Below are 16,908 nucleotides of genomic sequence, written 5' to 3' on the forward strand. Positions count from 1 at the left end.
ACTTGCATGGTTTAACACTTGTAAAGGGAGTGTTTTATTAACTGAGCTATCTGGAGTGATCAGAGAGTAGACTAAAGAAGTGAAGTAGACAAACTGTCAGTGTTTTAAAGTTCTATGAAATGAGTCTGTGTAGTTACTAACCCTTGTGATAGTGAGTGGAGGATGATATGAAATGAGTCTGTAGTTACTAACCCTTGTGATAGTGAGTGGAGGATGATATGAAATAAGTCTTGTGATAGTGTAGAGGATGTTACTAACTAACCTTGTGATAGTGAGTAGAGGATGAGGATGACACTCTGTGTAGTTACCCTTGTTTTTAGCTTTCATCTCTTACCCACTTTTAGAATAGTTTTATTCCCCTGTATTGTACAGCCTACTGATATGAATACATATGTCACCCGGTACAGCCAGAAGAGGACTGGCCACCCCGTTGAGCCTGGTTCCTCTGTTTCTTTCTAGGTTCCTGACTTCTAGGGAGTTTTTCCTGGCTGCTGTGCTTCTACATCTGCATTGCTCTTTGGGGATTTTGTAAAGCACTTTCTGACAACTGCAGATGTAAAAAGGGCTTCATCATATACAATTGATTGACATGTATATCACACCAACTGACTGGTTCTTCTGATGTTCTTCACACAGGAGACCATGTTGAGATACTCTCTACATCCAGAGAGCAACAGCCGGAAGATCACAGAGCTAAGAGGTCTCACCACTGCCTACATTGTGAGGAGATTTTCCCAATTCTATCAAAGCTAAAAATACACCTAAAAATACACACTGGCGAGAATCCGTATTCCTGCTCTGACTGTGGGAAGACTTTCTCCCGATTGGATACCTTTAAAATACATGAACGTATACATACAGGAGAGAATCCGTATTCCTGTACTGACTGCGGGAAGAGCTTCACAACATCAGGAACTCTGACAATTCATCAGAGAGTGCACACTGGAGAGAAGCCTTACTCCTGCTCTGACTGTGGGAAGAGGTTCTCTCAACAGATCCATTTACAAAAACACCAACATATTCATACTGGAGAGAAGCCTTACTGCTGCTCTGACTGTGGGAAGAGTTTCACTCAACAGAACCACTTAAAATGTCACCAGCGAATACATACAGGCGAGAAGCCTTACTCCTGCCCTGAATGTGGGAAGAGTTTCATCCGATTGGATATTTTAAAATGCCACCAGCGAATACATACAGGAGAGAAGCCTTATTGCTGCTCTGAGTGTGGGAAGAGTTTCTCCCAACTGGGTAACTTAAAAACACACCAACTTATACATAAAGGAGAAAAGCCTTACTCCTGCTCTGACTGTGGGAAGTGCTTCACAACATCAACTGATGTAAAAGTTCATAAAAGAGCACACACAGGAGAGAAGCCTTACTACTGCTCTGACTGTGGGAAGAGTTTCTCCAGATTGTATACCTTAACAACACACCAACATATACATAAAGGAGAGAAGCCTCATCAGTTCTCTCAGACCAGCTAAAATTAAAGTCATTACATCACTTAATTCTCAAGAAATCGTAGTATAATCCATTGTAATCCTATTGTTTCTCACTGTGAGAGAACAATGCAGAGGAAAGGGAGCGTTATAGAATGTTTGCCTCTTTACTTTACTGATCAGTGTGCACCTTGTCAGTTTTGGTGTGTTTTGTTAGCTTCTACTGTAAAGATATTGAGATGACCTTGGATTTGCCCTTAGGGTTGAATATCCTCTGTGAGGCTGGTGGTGCTGCTTCCCTCTGCAGTTTTCTGTGGGATTGAGTTAGTAGACACAACATGTATCAGATAGAGATGGTGTGATGATCAGTTTTCACCACTAGTTTGGGGGGATTATTTGATTTATTAAACAACTGTTTGTTTAATTATATACAGGTTATGAAACAACTACATTTGTTTATTCAGTTGCACTTTAAAACTAGATTCGCTATTTTTGTCATTGATGATGAATATGTTTAGATCGCTGCAACTTAACTGATCTGCCAACTTTAAAAAAAGAATTTAAAAAAAAACCATTCAATTGTACATGAATGTGTACTGTTCAAACACTTTTCTTTTAAAGTTAGTTATTTCATATTAGATCTGACAGTATGAATGGTTCTTATGGTTGTATTCAGTTCTTCATATTAGATCTGACAGTACGAATGGTTCTTATGGTTGTATTCAGTTCTTCATATTAGATCTGACAGTATGAATGGTTCTTATGGTTGTATTTAGTTCTTCATATTAGATCTGACAGTATGAATGGTTCTTATGGTTGTATTCAGTTCTTCATATTAGATCTGACAGTATGAATGGTTCTTATGGTTGTATTTAGTTCTTCATATTAGATCTGACAGTATGAATGGTTCTTATGGTTGTATTTAGTTCTTCATATTAGATCTGTCAGTATGAATGGTTGTATTCAGTTCTTCATATTAGATCTGACAGTATGAATGGTTCTTATGGTTGTATTCAGTTCTTCATATTAGATCTGACAGTATGAATGGTTCTTATGGGCTGAGTGCCTGGAGTGTTTTGGTATGACTACAATCAGGAGTTCTCTCTGACCCTGTGATGTCACCAGGACAGAACCACATGTCTCTATTACACTCCAGCCCAGAATGTGGCAGTGATGTACAGTTAATGTTGGTTTGCACACTACCACTAAACACCATAGAAGAAGAATGTATACTTAGTGACCACACCCATTCCCCATGCTGCAAAACAATGAGTGTGCATTCAGTGACCACACACAATTAAACATTTTGTAAGTACATTTATTTTAACAACATCAGGTTTTTTTGTTAATTGTTTCCAGTGATGGGGAATCAAAGTTTCCTGAATCATTGAGGTCTTCCAGCCAATTGTGTTGAAAATAGGGTGAGGCACATGGGCTACTAACATCTTACTACACAACATACCCTTAGTATTACTTTCTTAGCTACAGTATACACATCTCCCTGGCATATTACATCATTTATGCACCAGCATACAAGACATTTTTGGACTCGCCTTGTTGTGCCGTGTTCACTTGAACAGGAATGTGGCGCGACGGTCCTTCTTGTGCGCTCTAGAAAGAGGCCCGAGTTCCCAACTTGGAATTCAGAGTTGGATGACCGTTCAAAATGTTTGTTTTTCTGTATTTTCACCAGTTGGAGCTAGTTTTGTCCGACTTCCCAGTTGTCTTGAACTCACTGAAGTCTGAGATTTCCCAGTTCTGACTTTCCAGTTGTTTTGAACGCAACAGAAGTCATGCTGGATTGACATTATGGCCAATGTATTCACACTTTTCTGGCCCCTGGCGTTACCCCCTTTTTTCTCATTGCTGCAGCTCCCCTACGGACTTGACAAAGGTCGAGAGCCAAACCACACTGTTCGTTTAACTCTAGAGCCAAGCCGCACCAATGTGTCAGAGGAAACACTGTTGAACTGATGAGTCAGCTTGCAGTCGCCCCAGCCCGCCACAAGGAGTCGCTGGAGCTCCATGAGACAAAGACATCCCGGCCAGCCAATCCCTCCCTAAAATGGACGATGCTGGACCAATTGTGCGCCTCCTCATGGGTCATGTGATCCAGCCTTGGATCGATCCCAGGGCTGCAGTGGCGCCTTGGCACTCATTGTTGAATTTGCAATTTCCAACTTGTTGTGTAATGTTTATGGCCAATGAGCACCAATATACGTTTTATCTATAATTTCTCTGCTCTACAGATCCTGGTTCGATCCTGGGCTGGGTCACAACCGGCTGTGATCAGGGGTCCCATAGTGCAGCGCACATGATTTGACGTCATTTTATCTGACCTTGAGCTTTCTTGGGTGGCCATTTATAATGGGAGTCTATGCCAGCACCCAAGGGCCTAGGATTTTTTAACTCTACCCATAGATTTTGCGGTGACGTTGTGTCCCCATGAGTGACAGAACATTGAGCCAATCACGAGGAAACTAGAGAACATCACCAACCCCTTAACTCAAATATATCTTTATTTGTACTATTTTCTACATTGTAGAATAGTGAAGACCTCAAAGCTATGAAATAACACATATGGAATCATGTACTAACCTTCACTTTTGACTTTTTTGGTTCTTACAAACTAATGTAAAAGTATTTATTCAACCTTTAAACAAATAAAACAACCATGGACATATTTTGGGGTTACTGTAATTATAATTGTCTTATGTAATCAGAGAAAATGTGCTTGTTCAGGACAGCAGGTTTACTTCTGTGAGATCTTCATAATTGTTGTAATAATCTGTCAGAACCTTATTGAACAGCGTTTATCACTTGCACCATGTACTATTAATGCAAACTCACAGTGAGAACACATTGTTGTTGGATAAATAAACAAAATATCTCATTGTTTTCCCATTTGAACTTTGTTGTGCTTTTATATGGTTGAAAGCGCAGTGATAATAGTGGTGACGCTTCATTCAGGGCAGGTGGAACAGAGCCTGTTTTGAGCCCCACCTGTTTAGCTAAAAATAAAATGTTATTTTGGCATTAATACGTGTCACTTATCAGTTTGCAAACAATGTAAAAAAATATATATTGCGTTAATAAAGCTGCACACAAACATATATATATATAGATATATACATCAAAAAATATATATACACACTACTGGTCAAATGTTTTATAATACCTACTCATTCAAGGGTTTTTCTTTATTTTTACTATTTTCTACATTGTAGAATAATAGTGAAGACATCAAAACTATGAAATAACACATGGAATCATGTAGTAACCGAAAAAGGCTTAAACAAATCAAAATATATTTTATATTTGAGATTCTTCAAATAGCCACCCTTTGCCTTGATGACAGCTTTGCACACTCTTGGCATTCTCTCAACCTGCTTCATGAGGTAGTCACCTGGAATGCATTTCAATTAACAGGTGAGCCTTCTTAAAAGTCAATTTGTGGAATTTCTTTCCTTCTTAATGCGTTTGAGCCAATCAGTTGTGTTGTGACAAGATATTGATCCCTCAATCAATATACCTATACAGAAGATAGCCCTATTTGGTAAAAGACCAAGTCCATATTATGGCAAGAACAGCTCAAATAAGCAAAGAGAAATGACAGTCCATCATTACCTTAAGACATGAAGGTCAGTCAATACTGAAAATGCCAAGAACTTTGAAAGTTTCTTCAAGTCGCAAAACCATCAAGCGTTTTGACCGCCACAGGAAAGGAAGACCCAGAGTTACCTCTGCTGCAGAGGATAAGTTCATTAGAGTTACCTCTGCTACAGAGGATAAGTTCATTAGAGTTACCTCTGCTACAGAGGATAAGTTCATTAGAGTTACCTCTGCTGCAGAGGATAAGTTCATTAGAGTTACCTCTGCTACAGAGGATAAGTTCATTAGAGTTACCTCTGCTGCAGAGGATAAGTTCACCTCTGCTACAGAGGATAAGTTACCTCTGCTACAGAGGATAAGTTCATTAGAGTTACCTCTGCTACAGAGGATAAGTTCATTAGAGTTACCTCTGCTACAGAGGATAAGTAGAGTTACCTCTGCTACAGAGGATAAGTTAGTTACCTCTGCTACAGAGGATAAGTTCATTAGAGTTACCTCTGCTGCAGAGGATAAGTTCATTAGAGTTACCTCTGCTGCAGAGGATAAGTTCATTAGAGTTACCTCTGCTACAGAGGATAAGTTCATTAGTTACCTCTGCTACAGAGGATAAGTTCATTAGAGTTACCAGCCTCAGAAATTGCAACCCAAATAAATGCTTCACAGAGTTCAAGTAACAGACACATCTCAACATCAACTGTTCATTGCAGACTGTGTGAATCAGGCTTCATGGTCAAATGTCTGCAAAGAAACCAGTACTAAAGGACACCAATAACTAAAGGACACCAATAACTAAAGGACACCAATAACTAAAGGACACCAATAACTAAAGGACACCAATAACTAAAGGACACCAATAAAAAGAAGAGACTTGCTTGGGTCAAGAAACACGACCAATGTTCATTAGACCGGTGGAAATTTGTCCTTTGGTCTGGAGTCCAAATTGGAGATTTTTGGTTCCAACTGCTGTGTCTTTGTGATACATGGTGTAGGTGAACAGATGATCTCTGCATGTGTATTTCCCACCGTAAAGCATGGAGGAGGAGGTGTGATGGTGTGGGGGTGCTTTGGTGCTGCTTCCCTCTGCAGTTTTCTGTGGGAATGAGCTAGTAGACAACATGTATCAGATAGAGATGGTGTGATGATCAGTTCTCTGTGGGAATGAGCTGGTAGACAACATGTATCAGATAGAGATGGTGTGATGATCAGTTCTCTGTGGGAATGAGCTGGTAGACAACATGTATCAGATAGAGATGGTGTGATGATCAGTTCTCTGTGGGAATGAGCTGGTAGACAACATGTATCAGATAGAGATGGTGTGATGATCAGTTCTGTGGGAATGAGCTAGTAGACAACATGTATCAGATAGAGATGGTGTGATGATCAGTTTTCTGTGGGAATGAGCTAGTAGACAACATGTATCAGATAGAGATGGTGTGATGATCAGTTCTCTGTGGGAATGAGCTGGTAGACACAACATGTATCAGATAGAGATGGTGTGATGATCAGTTCTCTGTGGGAATGAGCTGGTAGACAACATGTATCAGATAGAGATGGTGATAGAGATGGTGTGATGATCAGTTCTCTGTGGGAATGAGCTAGTAGACAACATGTATCAGATAGAGATGGTGTGATGATCAGTTCTCTGTGGGAATGAGCTAGTAGACAACATGTATCAGATAGAGATGGTGTGATCAGTTCTCTGTGGGAATGAGCTAGTAGACAACATGTATCAGATAGAGATGGTGTGATCAGTTCTCTGTGGGAATGAGCTAGTAGACAACATGTATCAGATAGAGATGGTGTGATCAGTTCTCTGTGGGAATGAGCTGGTAGACAACATGTATCAGATAGAGATGGTGATAGAGATGGTGTGATGATCAGTTCTCTGTGGGAATGAGCTAGTAGACAACATGTATCAGATAGAGATGGTGTGATGATCAGTTCTCTGTGGGAATGAGCTGGTAGACAACATGTATCAGATAGAGATGGTGTGATGATCAGTTCTCTGTGGGAATGAGCTGGTAGACAACATGTATCAGATAGAGATGGTGTGATGATCAGTTTTCTCCACTAGTTTGGGATCATTCTTTACTACTAAATGACTATTTCTTTAATGATAAACAGTCTATGAAACAACTTCATGTATTTATTCAATTGTCTTTTCAAAACTAGATTTATTATGTTAGTCATTGATAATTAATGTGTTTGGGAAAACCATATTCAAGTCGACTAAATTGATCTGCCAATGAAAAATAAAGTTTGTATATGAATTTATGCTGGTCAAACTTTTGTATAATGAATTACAATAAACGATGTTTCAAGTGACATATTTAGTTTGTTTCTGAAGCCAAGGAGGACAGGAAGTTGAAATGAGCATGTCACGACATCTCTACACATTGGGACAAGCCAATTTGCTATTCACCAATATTATCTCAATCAAATCAGCGATGACTGTTTAACAGTCTTGTGGCCTGGAGATAGAAGCAGTTTCATTATCTTGGTACCAGCTTTGATGCTCCTGTACTGTCTCCGCCTGATGGTAGCAGAGTGAACAGGCCGTGTCTCGGGTGGCGGAGGTTCTTGAAGATCTTCTTAGCCTTCCACAGAGATCATCTACAATACATATCTAATGAGTTGAAAAACTTAGACATTAAAACAGACACCAGTTTAGTTTTTTAAACCAAGTTTTATTTGTCTAGCTAATCAATCTCACTTTTATATTCTACATGGTTTAGTAGTAGTAGTAGTAGTTAGTCCATCAGTCCAATAATGTCGCTGTTGCACTGTGGTAGTGGGGGACAGGAAGTTCCGGTAGGTGCCCACCATTCTTCGGAATAAAGAAAACGCCAGAACTGTGCTGTCCGTTTATCGTTGTTTCTACAGGTATGTAATAGCACGTTGAACTGTCTAACATCGAAAGAACGTCATAACATGTTAAAAAACAAATCCGTCAATGTATTATCACGTTTGGGAAAGGGTTTGTGGTTCTGTCAAGCCGAGTGAGTGAAGAACGTGATAACAAATATGTTACAAGCACACGGCGCGGTGTCCGCCACACGTTTTCAAATGTGAGGCTTTCATTGTTCGTATATAACTCAGTGTGTTTCGCCTGGGGATGTTCAGTACAAAAACGTTTTGGAAAGTTGCAGATAGAAATGCCTTGAATAGAACTGTTATGATTCCTTAGAATCAGAGGTATGTTTGTTCTACATAATACATTTATATCTGATCGTGGCCAACGTCTCCGTCCTCCCCGCTTGTCCCCACGTATGTGAAGATAACTACAATAACGATTAGCCACAATAGTGGAATTTGCGTTTCGCTCTCAATGAAAATGATGCAAACTGATTCAACTGAATGGAATCGTGTCATATTTGGACTAGAAACGCTAAACATGTTTGGAATGTAACTTAATTTAAAATGAATTACAATTCATTAATTTGAAGATAGACCGAACACAACGTTTGAAATCCCACTGTGGATGTATTAGACGCATAATTGCATTGTGGACATTTACTTATGAAACTGGTTGGATTGTGCACCCAAATAACGGGTGACACCCACAGAATACAATTACCGAGAGTTAATACTTATTCATGTCTTAGCTCTTATTGCAGGACTTTGACTGAAAACTCACCTTCCCAGTCAGTCTATTACAAGGGTTCTCCAGTACTATGAGAAGGTCCAGTCACACAAGTTTCCTAGGTGGCAAAGGTCCAGATGGATATTGTCATTTATTGGCATAGTAACAAACTCCCAACTTGCAACCACAAAATCTTCACAACCCTCTTGTTGGCAGGTTTAAATGTAATAACACTCAATTCTATACATTTTGCGATGGAGCAACATTTTTTTTGCAATCAAAAAAGTATTATTATATATATTTTGGGTTCTGTGGTCCGTATTGACCCCATTCTGGATCCGGACCGAGGTCCGTATTGACCCTCTCTGGACCGAGGTCCGTATTGACCCCATTCTGGATCCGAACCGAGGTCCGTATTGACCCCATTCTCTATCCGATCCGGACCGAGGTCCGTATTGACCCCATTCTCCGGAGGTCCGGACCCCATTCTGGATCCGGACCGAGGTCCGTATTGACCGAGGTCCGTATTGACCCCATTCTGGATCCGGACCGAGGTCCGTATTGACCCCAGTCTGGATCCGGACCGAGGTCCGTATGACCCCATTCTGGATCCGGACCGAGGTCCCTATTGACCCATTCTGGATCCGGACCGAGGTCCGTATTGACCCCATTCTGGACCCGGACCGAGGTCCACCAGTTGAGTATGGAGGGTCTTTTGTTTGTGTTGGACATTCATATTGCACTCTACAGTCTTACCTATGGATTTTTCAGTCTACTCAGTGAAACCCACAGAACACAACTATGTAGAGTTTACACAAATATTAGCATCTCAGCTCTATTGCAGGACTCTGAAACCTCTGTTGTCCGGGAGTAGAACCCTCTGTGTTAAACACATTGATTCTCATTGCCAAAAGGCTCAGGATAACTCCTGATAAAGTTGGGTAGCTGATGGGTCTATTCAGAGCTTAAATAGACAACATGATTAGTCACAGGAACCAGGACTAATAAAGCCAATGCAACTGGCTGTTTTACAAACGGTAGGCCTTCCACATGGATGGACATTCATAAAATTCCATTGCAGGCCGATCCTAGGATACTCCCCAGTAAGCACAGACCGACGTCTTTTGGATGTCATTTTTTGACTTGGACGGCAGGAGAAATGTTCAAAAGCTCAAAATAAAATGAGCATTTGAGGATAGAAAGTGTTAAAAATATATATAATAATGATTGTGGGATCATTTTGACAGTACGAGGTGCGTCATTAAGTCCAGCTGTTTTTATCAACACAAGATAATTAAATGGAAACAACCTAGCTGGCAATTGTCGGATCTGTTTTCTATGCAAACGATTTCTAAATGTCGACAAAAAAGTTACTGGACAAGTTTTTGGAAACATAGCTAATATTTCACAAGGTTGGAAAGAAGTACAGTAGAGTACAGGAAAGAAAAGTAACAGTTAGTTCAGTAGAGTACAACAGTACAGTAGAGTACAGGAAAGAAAAGTAACAGTTAGTTCAGTAGAGTACAACAGTACAGTAGAGTACAGGAAAGAAAAGTAACAGTTAGTTCAGTAGAGTACAACAGTACAGTAGAGTACAGGAAAGAAAAGTAACAGTTAGTTCAGTAGAGTACAACAGTACAGTAGAGTACAGGAAAGAAAAGTAACAGTTAGTTCAGTAGAGTACAACAGTACAGAGTATAGTACAGTATAACGTACTGTATTGTACTCTACTCTAATGTTCTCCGTTAGGGCTGGGCGATATGGACTAAATATCATACAGCTGTATCTTCAGTTTTTCAAACTTCTGGGTGATTCAAGATATCTACATTTAGTTTTTCTCTAAATAAGCGTTGTACAATTAAAGGTTGAATACACTGCCTTTCTAACAGTCAATAATCAAATGAATTCAGGGCTTGTGAAGTTAAACCGAGGCTAAATAAAAGCCTTCCACAAGCATAAGACCAACTAATAATTGTATTATTTTATCAAAATGGTTTAACCTGGTTTTTATTGTTTTTACAATCACTGATCTGGCTTTCAAGTCTATGAAAATGCCCTTTTTTTAGTTACAAATGTAACTAGAACCATGCATAATGCACATTCACTAACAATGACTTACTTCTTGTAGCAGGCATTAGGCTACAGAATATTAACACGTCTCATCAACAATCTCTCAAGCCCACATGCTAGTGATTAGCCAGCTAATCTTTATATTTCAAGTTTAGCCAAATTGGATCCATTTGTTAGATAACAAGGTTGAACAGTTGAATTGTTATGAACACACCCTTCTTTCTGTCTCCAACTGTTTGAAAAGCATGTTAGCCTGTCCACTTTGTTCAGATGTTAAATAAAGGGGCCTACCTTATTTCTCAGAATGAGAACGAGTGGCTAATTCCTTACAGTGCATTCGGAAAGTATTCAGACCCTTTTTGTTAAGTTAGCCTTATTCAAATTTTACCTCGTCAATCTACACACAGTACCCCATAATGACAAAGCAAACCGTTTTTTAGATTTTTTTGCAAATTTGTAAAATAATAAAATCATTGTACACTATTTGCTGTGAGACTGTAAATTGAGTTCAGGTGCGTCCTGTTTCCACTGATCATCCTTGATATTTCTACAACTTGGAGTCCACCTGTGGTAAATTGGGGACAATTGAATCCTTTTACAATAAGGCTGTAATGTAACAAAATGTGGAATAAGTCAAGGGGTCTGAATACTTTCTGATTGCACTGTCTGTGAATTTAGGAAATCTACTTTAAGTTTAGTGCATTTACGTTGTGTAGACTAATTTATAGGGTGAACCTTGTGTTTAATTTTAAATTAATTGAATGGTTTGTTAATGCTTAGGTACTAATATCTAATATAGTTTGAAAATAACTTTCAAGACTTTTTGTGTCCGTTTCTCTTTATTACTACAGGCCGACCAGAATTAAGTCTGAGGCTGGTAACATCAACAGTGGGGACAGACCCACCCTGTCTCTCTCCTTCCACACCGAGTCCAAACCTTCAGTCACTGGGTCCTGATTGTGACAGTGGAGCCCAGTTTGCACTGCAGGATCCAGAGATGGCATCAGTGAAGCTGGAAGACTGCAGTCAAACACTGGAGCCGAATGTCAACATTAAAGATGAAGAAGAGGAGGAGAAGATTGGGACATCTGTTACTCATGGTAAGAGCAGGAGTAATAGACTGCCATACGTTTTGACCCAGTCTATTGTTAGGTTTAATTCTGTAGTTTTGACAACATATCCCTGAATGACTGGTCTGTCTGGAGTGATCAGAGAGGAGACTGAAGAAGTGAAGTAGACAAACTGCCAGTGTTTAAAGTTCTATGAAATGAGTCTGTGTCGTTACTAACCCTTGTGATAGTGAGTGGAGGATGATATGAAATGAGTCTGTGTAGTTACTAACCCTTGTTATAGTGAGTAGAGGATGATATGACTCATCATTTTCGCCCCCTTTTTGGCTTAGGTTGTTGAGTAGCTTTTAAGGCTGACCCAATTTGGTCGATAGGCTGTTGGTCGACCAATATGTTTTTAGTCGAGCAGTGGCATATATATATAAATAAAATAATGTATGGCACACAAGACACCTGTCATATTCACACCTGTCTGGGTGGACTAGTCCATTGCAGAGGCCGTGGTGATGGCACACCAGTATCACCAGTAGTACTTTTACTGTTAATTCACATAATTTCTAATCTACAATGTTTGTTTAATTATGGTAATGCATTCAATATATTATTATTATTATTACAGTCTTACCGTTGTCATTGTAAGAGTTTACACATTGTTTGCAAAGGAACAACCTAGGCTACACTTGTGAGAAAAACATTTTGGTTTGTTTCATTGCATTTACGAGTTGTCAATTTATTCATTGACAGGAGCGCTCCAAACATGAAACAATCTTGAGTAAGGACATGCACCTATGCTACCTGGCCTGATTAAGCATAGAAGTTGGCCTATAGCCTACTTGACATGATTACACATAGAAGTAGGCCTATAGGCTACCTGGCCTGATAACACATTGAAGTAGGCCTATAGGCTAGCTGGCTTGATAACACATAGAAGTAGGCCTATAGGCTACCTGGTCTGATTACACATAGAAGTAGGCCTATAGGCTAGCTGACCTGATTACACATAGAAGTTGGCCTATAGCCTAGCTGACCTGATTACACATAGAAGTAGGCCTATAGGCTACCTGGCCTCTGTGTAAATGTAGGCCTATAAATGTGCCCATTTAGGGATCTGATAATATTTCTGAATGTCTTAACTCATTGGACAGGAAAAGGCGCAACTCTCACTCATAATGACTTTGTTTTTGTTTAAATTAAGCAAGTTTAAAATATTTCCGTTTGAAGGGCATTGAAGAACGAAACGTCACTCTTTTAAACTTGCTTAACAAAACTACGATTTTTTTTAAATGGTGAGAGTGTTGCGCCTTTTCCTGTGTAATGATGTTTACACATTTTTAGGTTGCACCTCTACTCACGTTGGTTGAGCACCTTCAACTTCTTTCCAATTTTGATCGTCTTAACTCACCATCACTGTGGAGTTTCTCAAAGTCATTTTTCTTCGCCTCAAACAGCAAGTAAACAAAGTCTGTTTTTACAACCAGTGAGAATGACAATAGTTCCTCAACGTCGCCTATTTTACTCATCTTTCCATCTCTCTCCCTTTCGATAACAACTCAGCATGAAAGGGGAAAAATGTCATGCTCTGATGCGGTTTAACGTCATAAAATAGGCCTACCAGATTACTTCTTATCCCTTGCGCAAATAGCCTACAGCTCTGTCTGTCTGGAGCTCGCTGGCCAAGGAAACTCTGAGGGCCCAGAATATTTTATACAATGTTGGAAGTTTGCTAGCACAGGCCAGACCAAATTACTAGTTGGATGCAATGTTTCAAGTTCCTTGCAGTCAGGCCATGTGTAGCCAATGTGATTTATAGAATATTTATTTTCATCAGGATATGTTCTACATGCAGGCTGTAGTGTTTTTGTTGGCTGTTTGTAGGCTGTTTTTACATATTGGCAATAGAAGTAACTTTTTTGAATGGAATCATTTTAATTTAGATATAATTTATTAACCACGTGACATTGATTTGAGACATGAAGACGTTATTTTAAATTAAATGAAAAGGTTCCATGAAAACCATAACTGACACGCAGATCAGTAGAAATGGCACGATAATCTGCCACTCCAAATGGAAAAATCTGTTGACTGCTGGTGTAGCCTATTATCAGCAACGTCAGGAGGGTAACAGCAGAATCTGAGAAGGCCAGCAGCAGTGGGGGGGAGGAGGGTCGGGAACAGGTTGATCTCTGGCTTCCTCTTTAGGAATGTATGTCTTAATTTATTGCCGTGCTTAAAGCATCAGACAAGCTCACTAGCCTACATATAGTTGATTTTATTCAAACAAAGGGTGTGTCTAAAATTTGGAAAAATACACGTTTTAAAATGTATACCAATCGATTGGTCGAAAGAACAGACGACTGTCGACCAGGATGTATTTTTTTTTGTCGGCACAGCCCTAATAGCTCTATTCCCTGTATTGTACAGCCTACTGTTATGAAGTCATATGTATATCACACCAACTGACTGGTTCTTCTGATGTTGTTCACACAGGAGACCATGTTGAGACATTCTCTACATCCAGAGAGCAACAGCAGGAAAATCACAGAGCTAAGAGGTCTCATCCCTGCCCACATTGTGAGGAGATTTTCCCATTTCTATCAAAACTAAAAATACACTTAAAAATACACACAGGAGATAATCTGTATTCCTGCACTGACTGTGGGAAGAGTTTAAAAACATCACAGGCTCTGACAGTTCATCAGAGAGTGCACACTGGAGAGAAACCTTACTCCTGCTCTGATTGTGGGGAGCGTTTCTCTCATCAGAGCAACTTAAAAACACACCAACGTATACACACAGGGGAGAAGCCTTACTACTGCTCTGACTGTGGAAAATGTTTCACAACGTCAACTGGGCTAAGAGTTCATCAGAGAACACACACAGGAGAGAAGCCTTACTTCTGTTCTGACTGTGGGAGGAGTTTCATAACATCAAGGACTCTGACAGTTCATCAGAAAATGCACACTGGAGAGAAACCTTACTACTGCTCTGATTGTGGGGAGAGTTTCTCTCAACAGAGCAATTTTAAAACACACCAACGTACACACACAGGAGATAAGCCTTACTACTGCTCTGACTGTGGGAAGGGTTTCTCTCAACAGATCCACTTAAAATGTCACCAGCGAATACACACAGGAGAGAAGCCTTACTCCTGCTCTGACTGTGGGAAGGGTTTCTCCCAACAGAGCAACTTAAAATGTCACCAACGCATACATAAAGGAGAGAAGCCTTACTCCTGCTCTGACTGTGGGAAGTGCTTCACAACATCAACTGAGCTAAAAGTTCATCAAAGAGGACACACGGGAGAGAAGCCTTACTCCTGCTCTGACTGTGGGAAGAGTTTCTCCCAACAGGGCAGCTTAAAAATACACCAACGTATACATAAAGGGGAGAAGCCTTACTCCTGCTCTGACTGTGGGAAGTGCTTCACAACATCAACTGAGCTAAAAATTCATCAAAGAAGACACACAGGAGAGAAGCCTTACTCCTGCTCTGACTGTCAGAAGAGTTTCTCCCAATTGGCTACCTTAAAAACACATCAACGTATACATAAAGGCAAGAAGCCTCATCAGTTGTCTCAGGCCAGTTAAGATTAGTCACTCCATCGCTTCATTCTCATCTCGTAAAGGAAGTGGTAACAGGGAATTTGATAACATTAAGACGAACACTATTGTAATCCTATTGTTTCTCATTGACAACTGTGCAGAGGGGGTGGTGCTGGAGATGAATATTGAATATGAAGTTTAAACATTTTCTTTTTAAGGCAAAAACAAAAGGAGGGTGGTTGGTTGGTCGGGGTGGATGGGTCAGCATATAACATGGACGTATTGCAACCCCAAGGTTTCATGTTCGAATCTCATCATAGACAACTTTTGCATTTTAGCTAATAAGCAACTTTGCAACTACACTACATGACCAAAAGTATGTGGACACCTGCTCGTCGAACATCTCATTACAAAATCATGGGCATTAATATGGACTTGGTTCCCCCCCCTCTGCTGCTATAACAGCTTCCACTCTTCTGGGAAGACTTTCCAGTAGATGCTGGAACATTGCTGTGGGGACTTTCTTTCATTCGGCTCAAAGTCAGCGTTCCAATTCATCCCAAAGGTGTTCGATGGGGTTGAGGTCAGGGCTCTGTGCAGGCCAGTCAAGTTCTTCCACACCGATCTCAATAAACCATTTTTGTATGGACCTTGCTTTGTGCAGAGGGGAACTGTCATGCTGAAACAGGAAAGGGCCTTCCCCAAACTGTTCCCACAAAGTTGGAAGCACAGAATCATCAAGACTGTCATTGTATGCTGTAGCGTTAAGATTTCCCTTCACTGAAAATAAGGGGCCTGGCCCGAACCATGAAAAACAGCCCTAGACCATTATACCTCCACCACACATTACATTTGACATTATGCATTGGGGCAGGTATCGTTCGCCTAGCATCCACCAAACCCAGATTTGTCCATCAGACTTCCAGATGAGGCGTGATTCATCACTCCAGAAAGTCCAATAGCTTTACACCACTCCAGCTGACGCTTGGCATTGCACATCTTGGTGATTTTAGTCTTCTGTGCAGCTGCTCGGCCAATGGAAACACCTTTTTTGTGAAGCTCCCGACAAAAATGTCTTATGTTGACGTTGCTTCCAGAGGCAGTTTGGAACTCATTAGTGAGTGTTGCAACCGAGGACAAATTATTTTTACGCGCTTCAGCACTTGGCGGTCCCGTTCTGTGAGCTTGTGTGGCCTACCACTTCGTGGCTGAGCCATTGTTGCTCCTAGATGTTTCCACTTCACAATAACAGCACTTATAGTTGACCGGGGTAGCTCTAGCAGTGCAGAAATTTGACAAACTGACTTGTTGGAAAGGTGGCATCCTATGACAATGCCACTTTGAAAGTTGCTGAGCACTTCAGGCCATTCTACTGCCAACATTTGTCTATGGAGATTACATGGCTGTGTGCTCGATTGTATACACCGGTCAGTAAAGGGTGTGGCTGAAATGGACGAAACCACTCATTTGAAGGGGTGTCCACATACTTTTGTGTGTGTGTATATATATATATATATATCTCAGCAAAAACAGAAACGTCCTCTCACTGTCAAGTGCGTTTATTTTCAGCAAATTTATCATGTAAATATTTG

At 40.3% G+C, this 16,908-nt stretch overlaps 1 protein-coding gene across 1 annotated transcript in view; it reads left to right on the forward strand.

Annotated features, from left to right (window-relative positions):
- Nucleotides 1-15,780, forward strand: part of LOC112243494 (zinc finger protein 721) — an 87,342-nt gene extending 71,562 nt beyond the window's left edge. The window contains exons 8-11 of the mRNA XM_042318374.1: nt 637-1,481; nt 7,844-7,934; nt 11,556-11,804; nt 14,262-15,780. Coding sequence (XP_042174308.1) covers nt 637-1,481; nt 7,844-7,934; nt 11,556-11,804; nt 14,262-15,361 — 2,285 coding nt within the window. The 3' untranslated portion in view covers nt 15,362-15,780. The remainder of the gene's footprint in view (nt 1-636; nt 1,482-7,843; nt 7,935-11,555; nt 11,805-14,261) is intronic.
- Nucleotides 15,781-16,908: the final 1,128 nt, after the last annotated feature.

This window comes from Oncorhynchus tshawytscha, unplaced genomic scaffold (assembly GCF_018296145.1).
Source record: "Oncorhynchus tshawytscha isolate Ot180627B unplaced genomic scaffold, Otsh_v2.0 Un_contig_2903_pilon_pilon, whole genome shotgun sequence".
Classification (NCBI taxonomy): domain Eukaryota; kingdom Metazoa; phylum Chordata; class Actinopteri; order Salmoniformes; family Salmonidae; genus Oncorhynchus; species Oncorhynchus tshawytscha.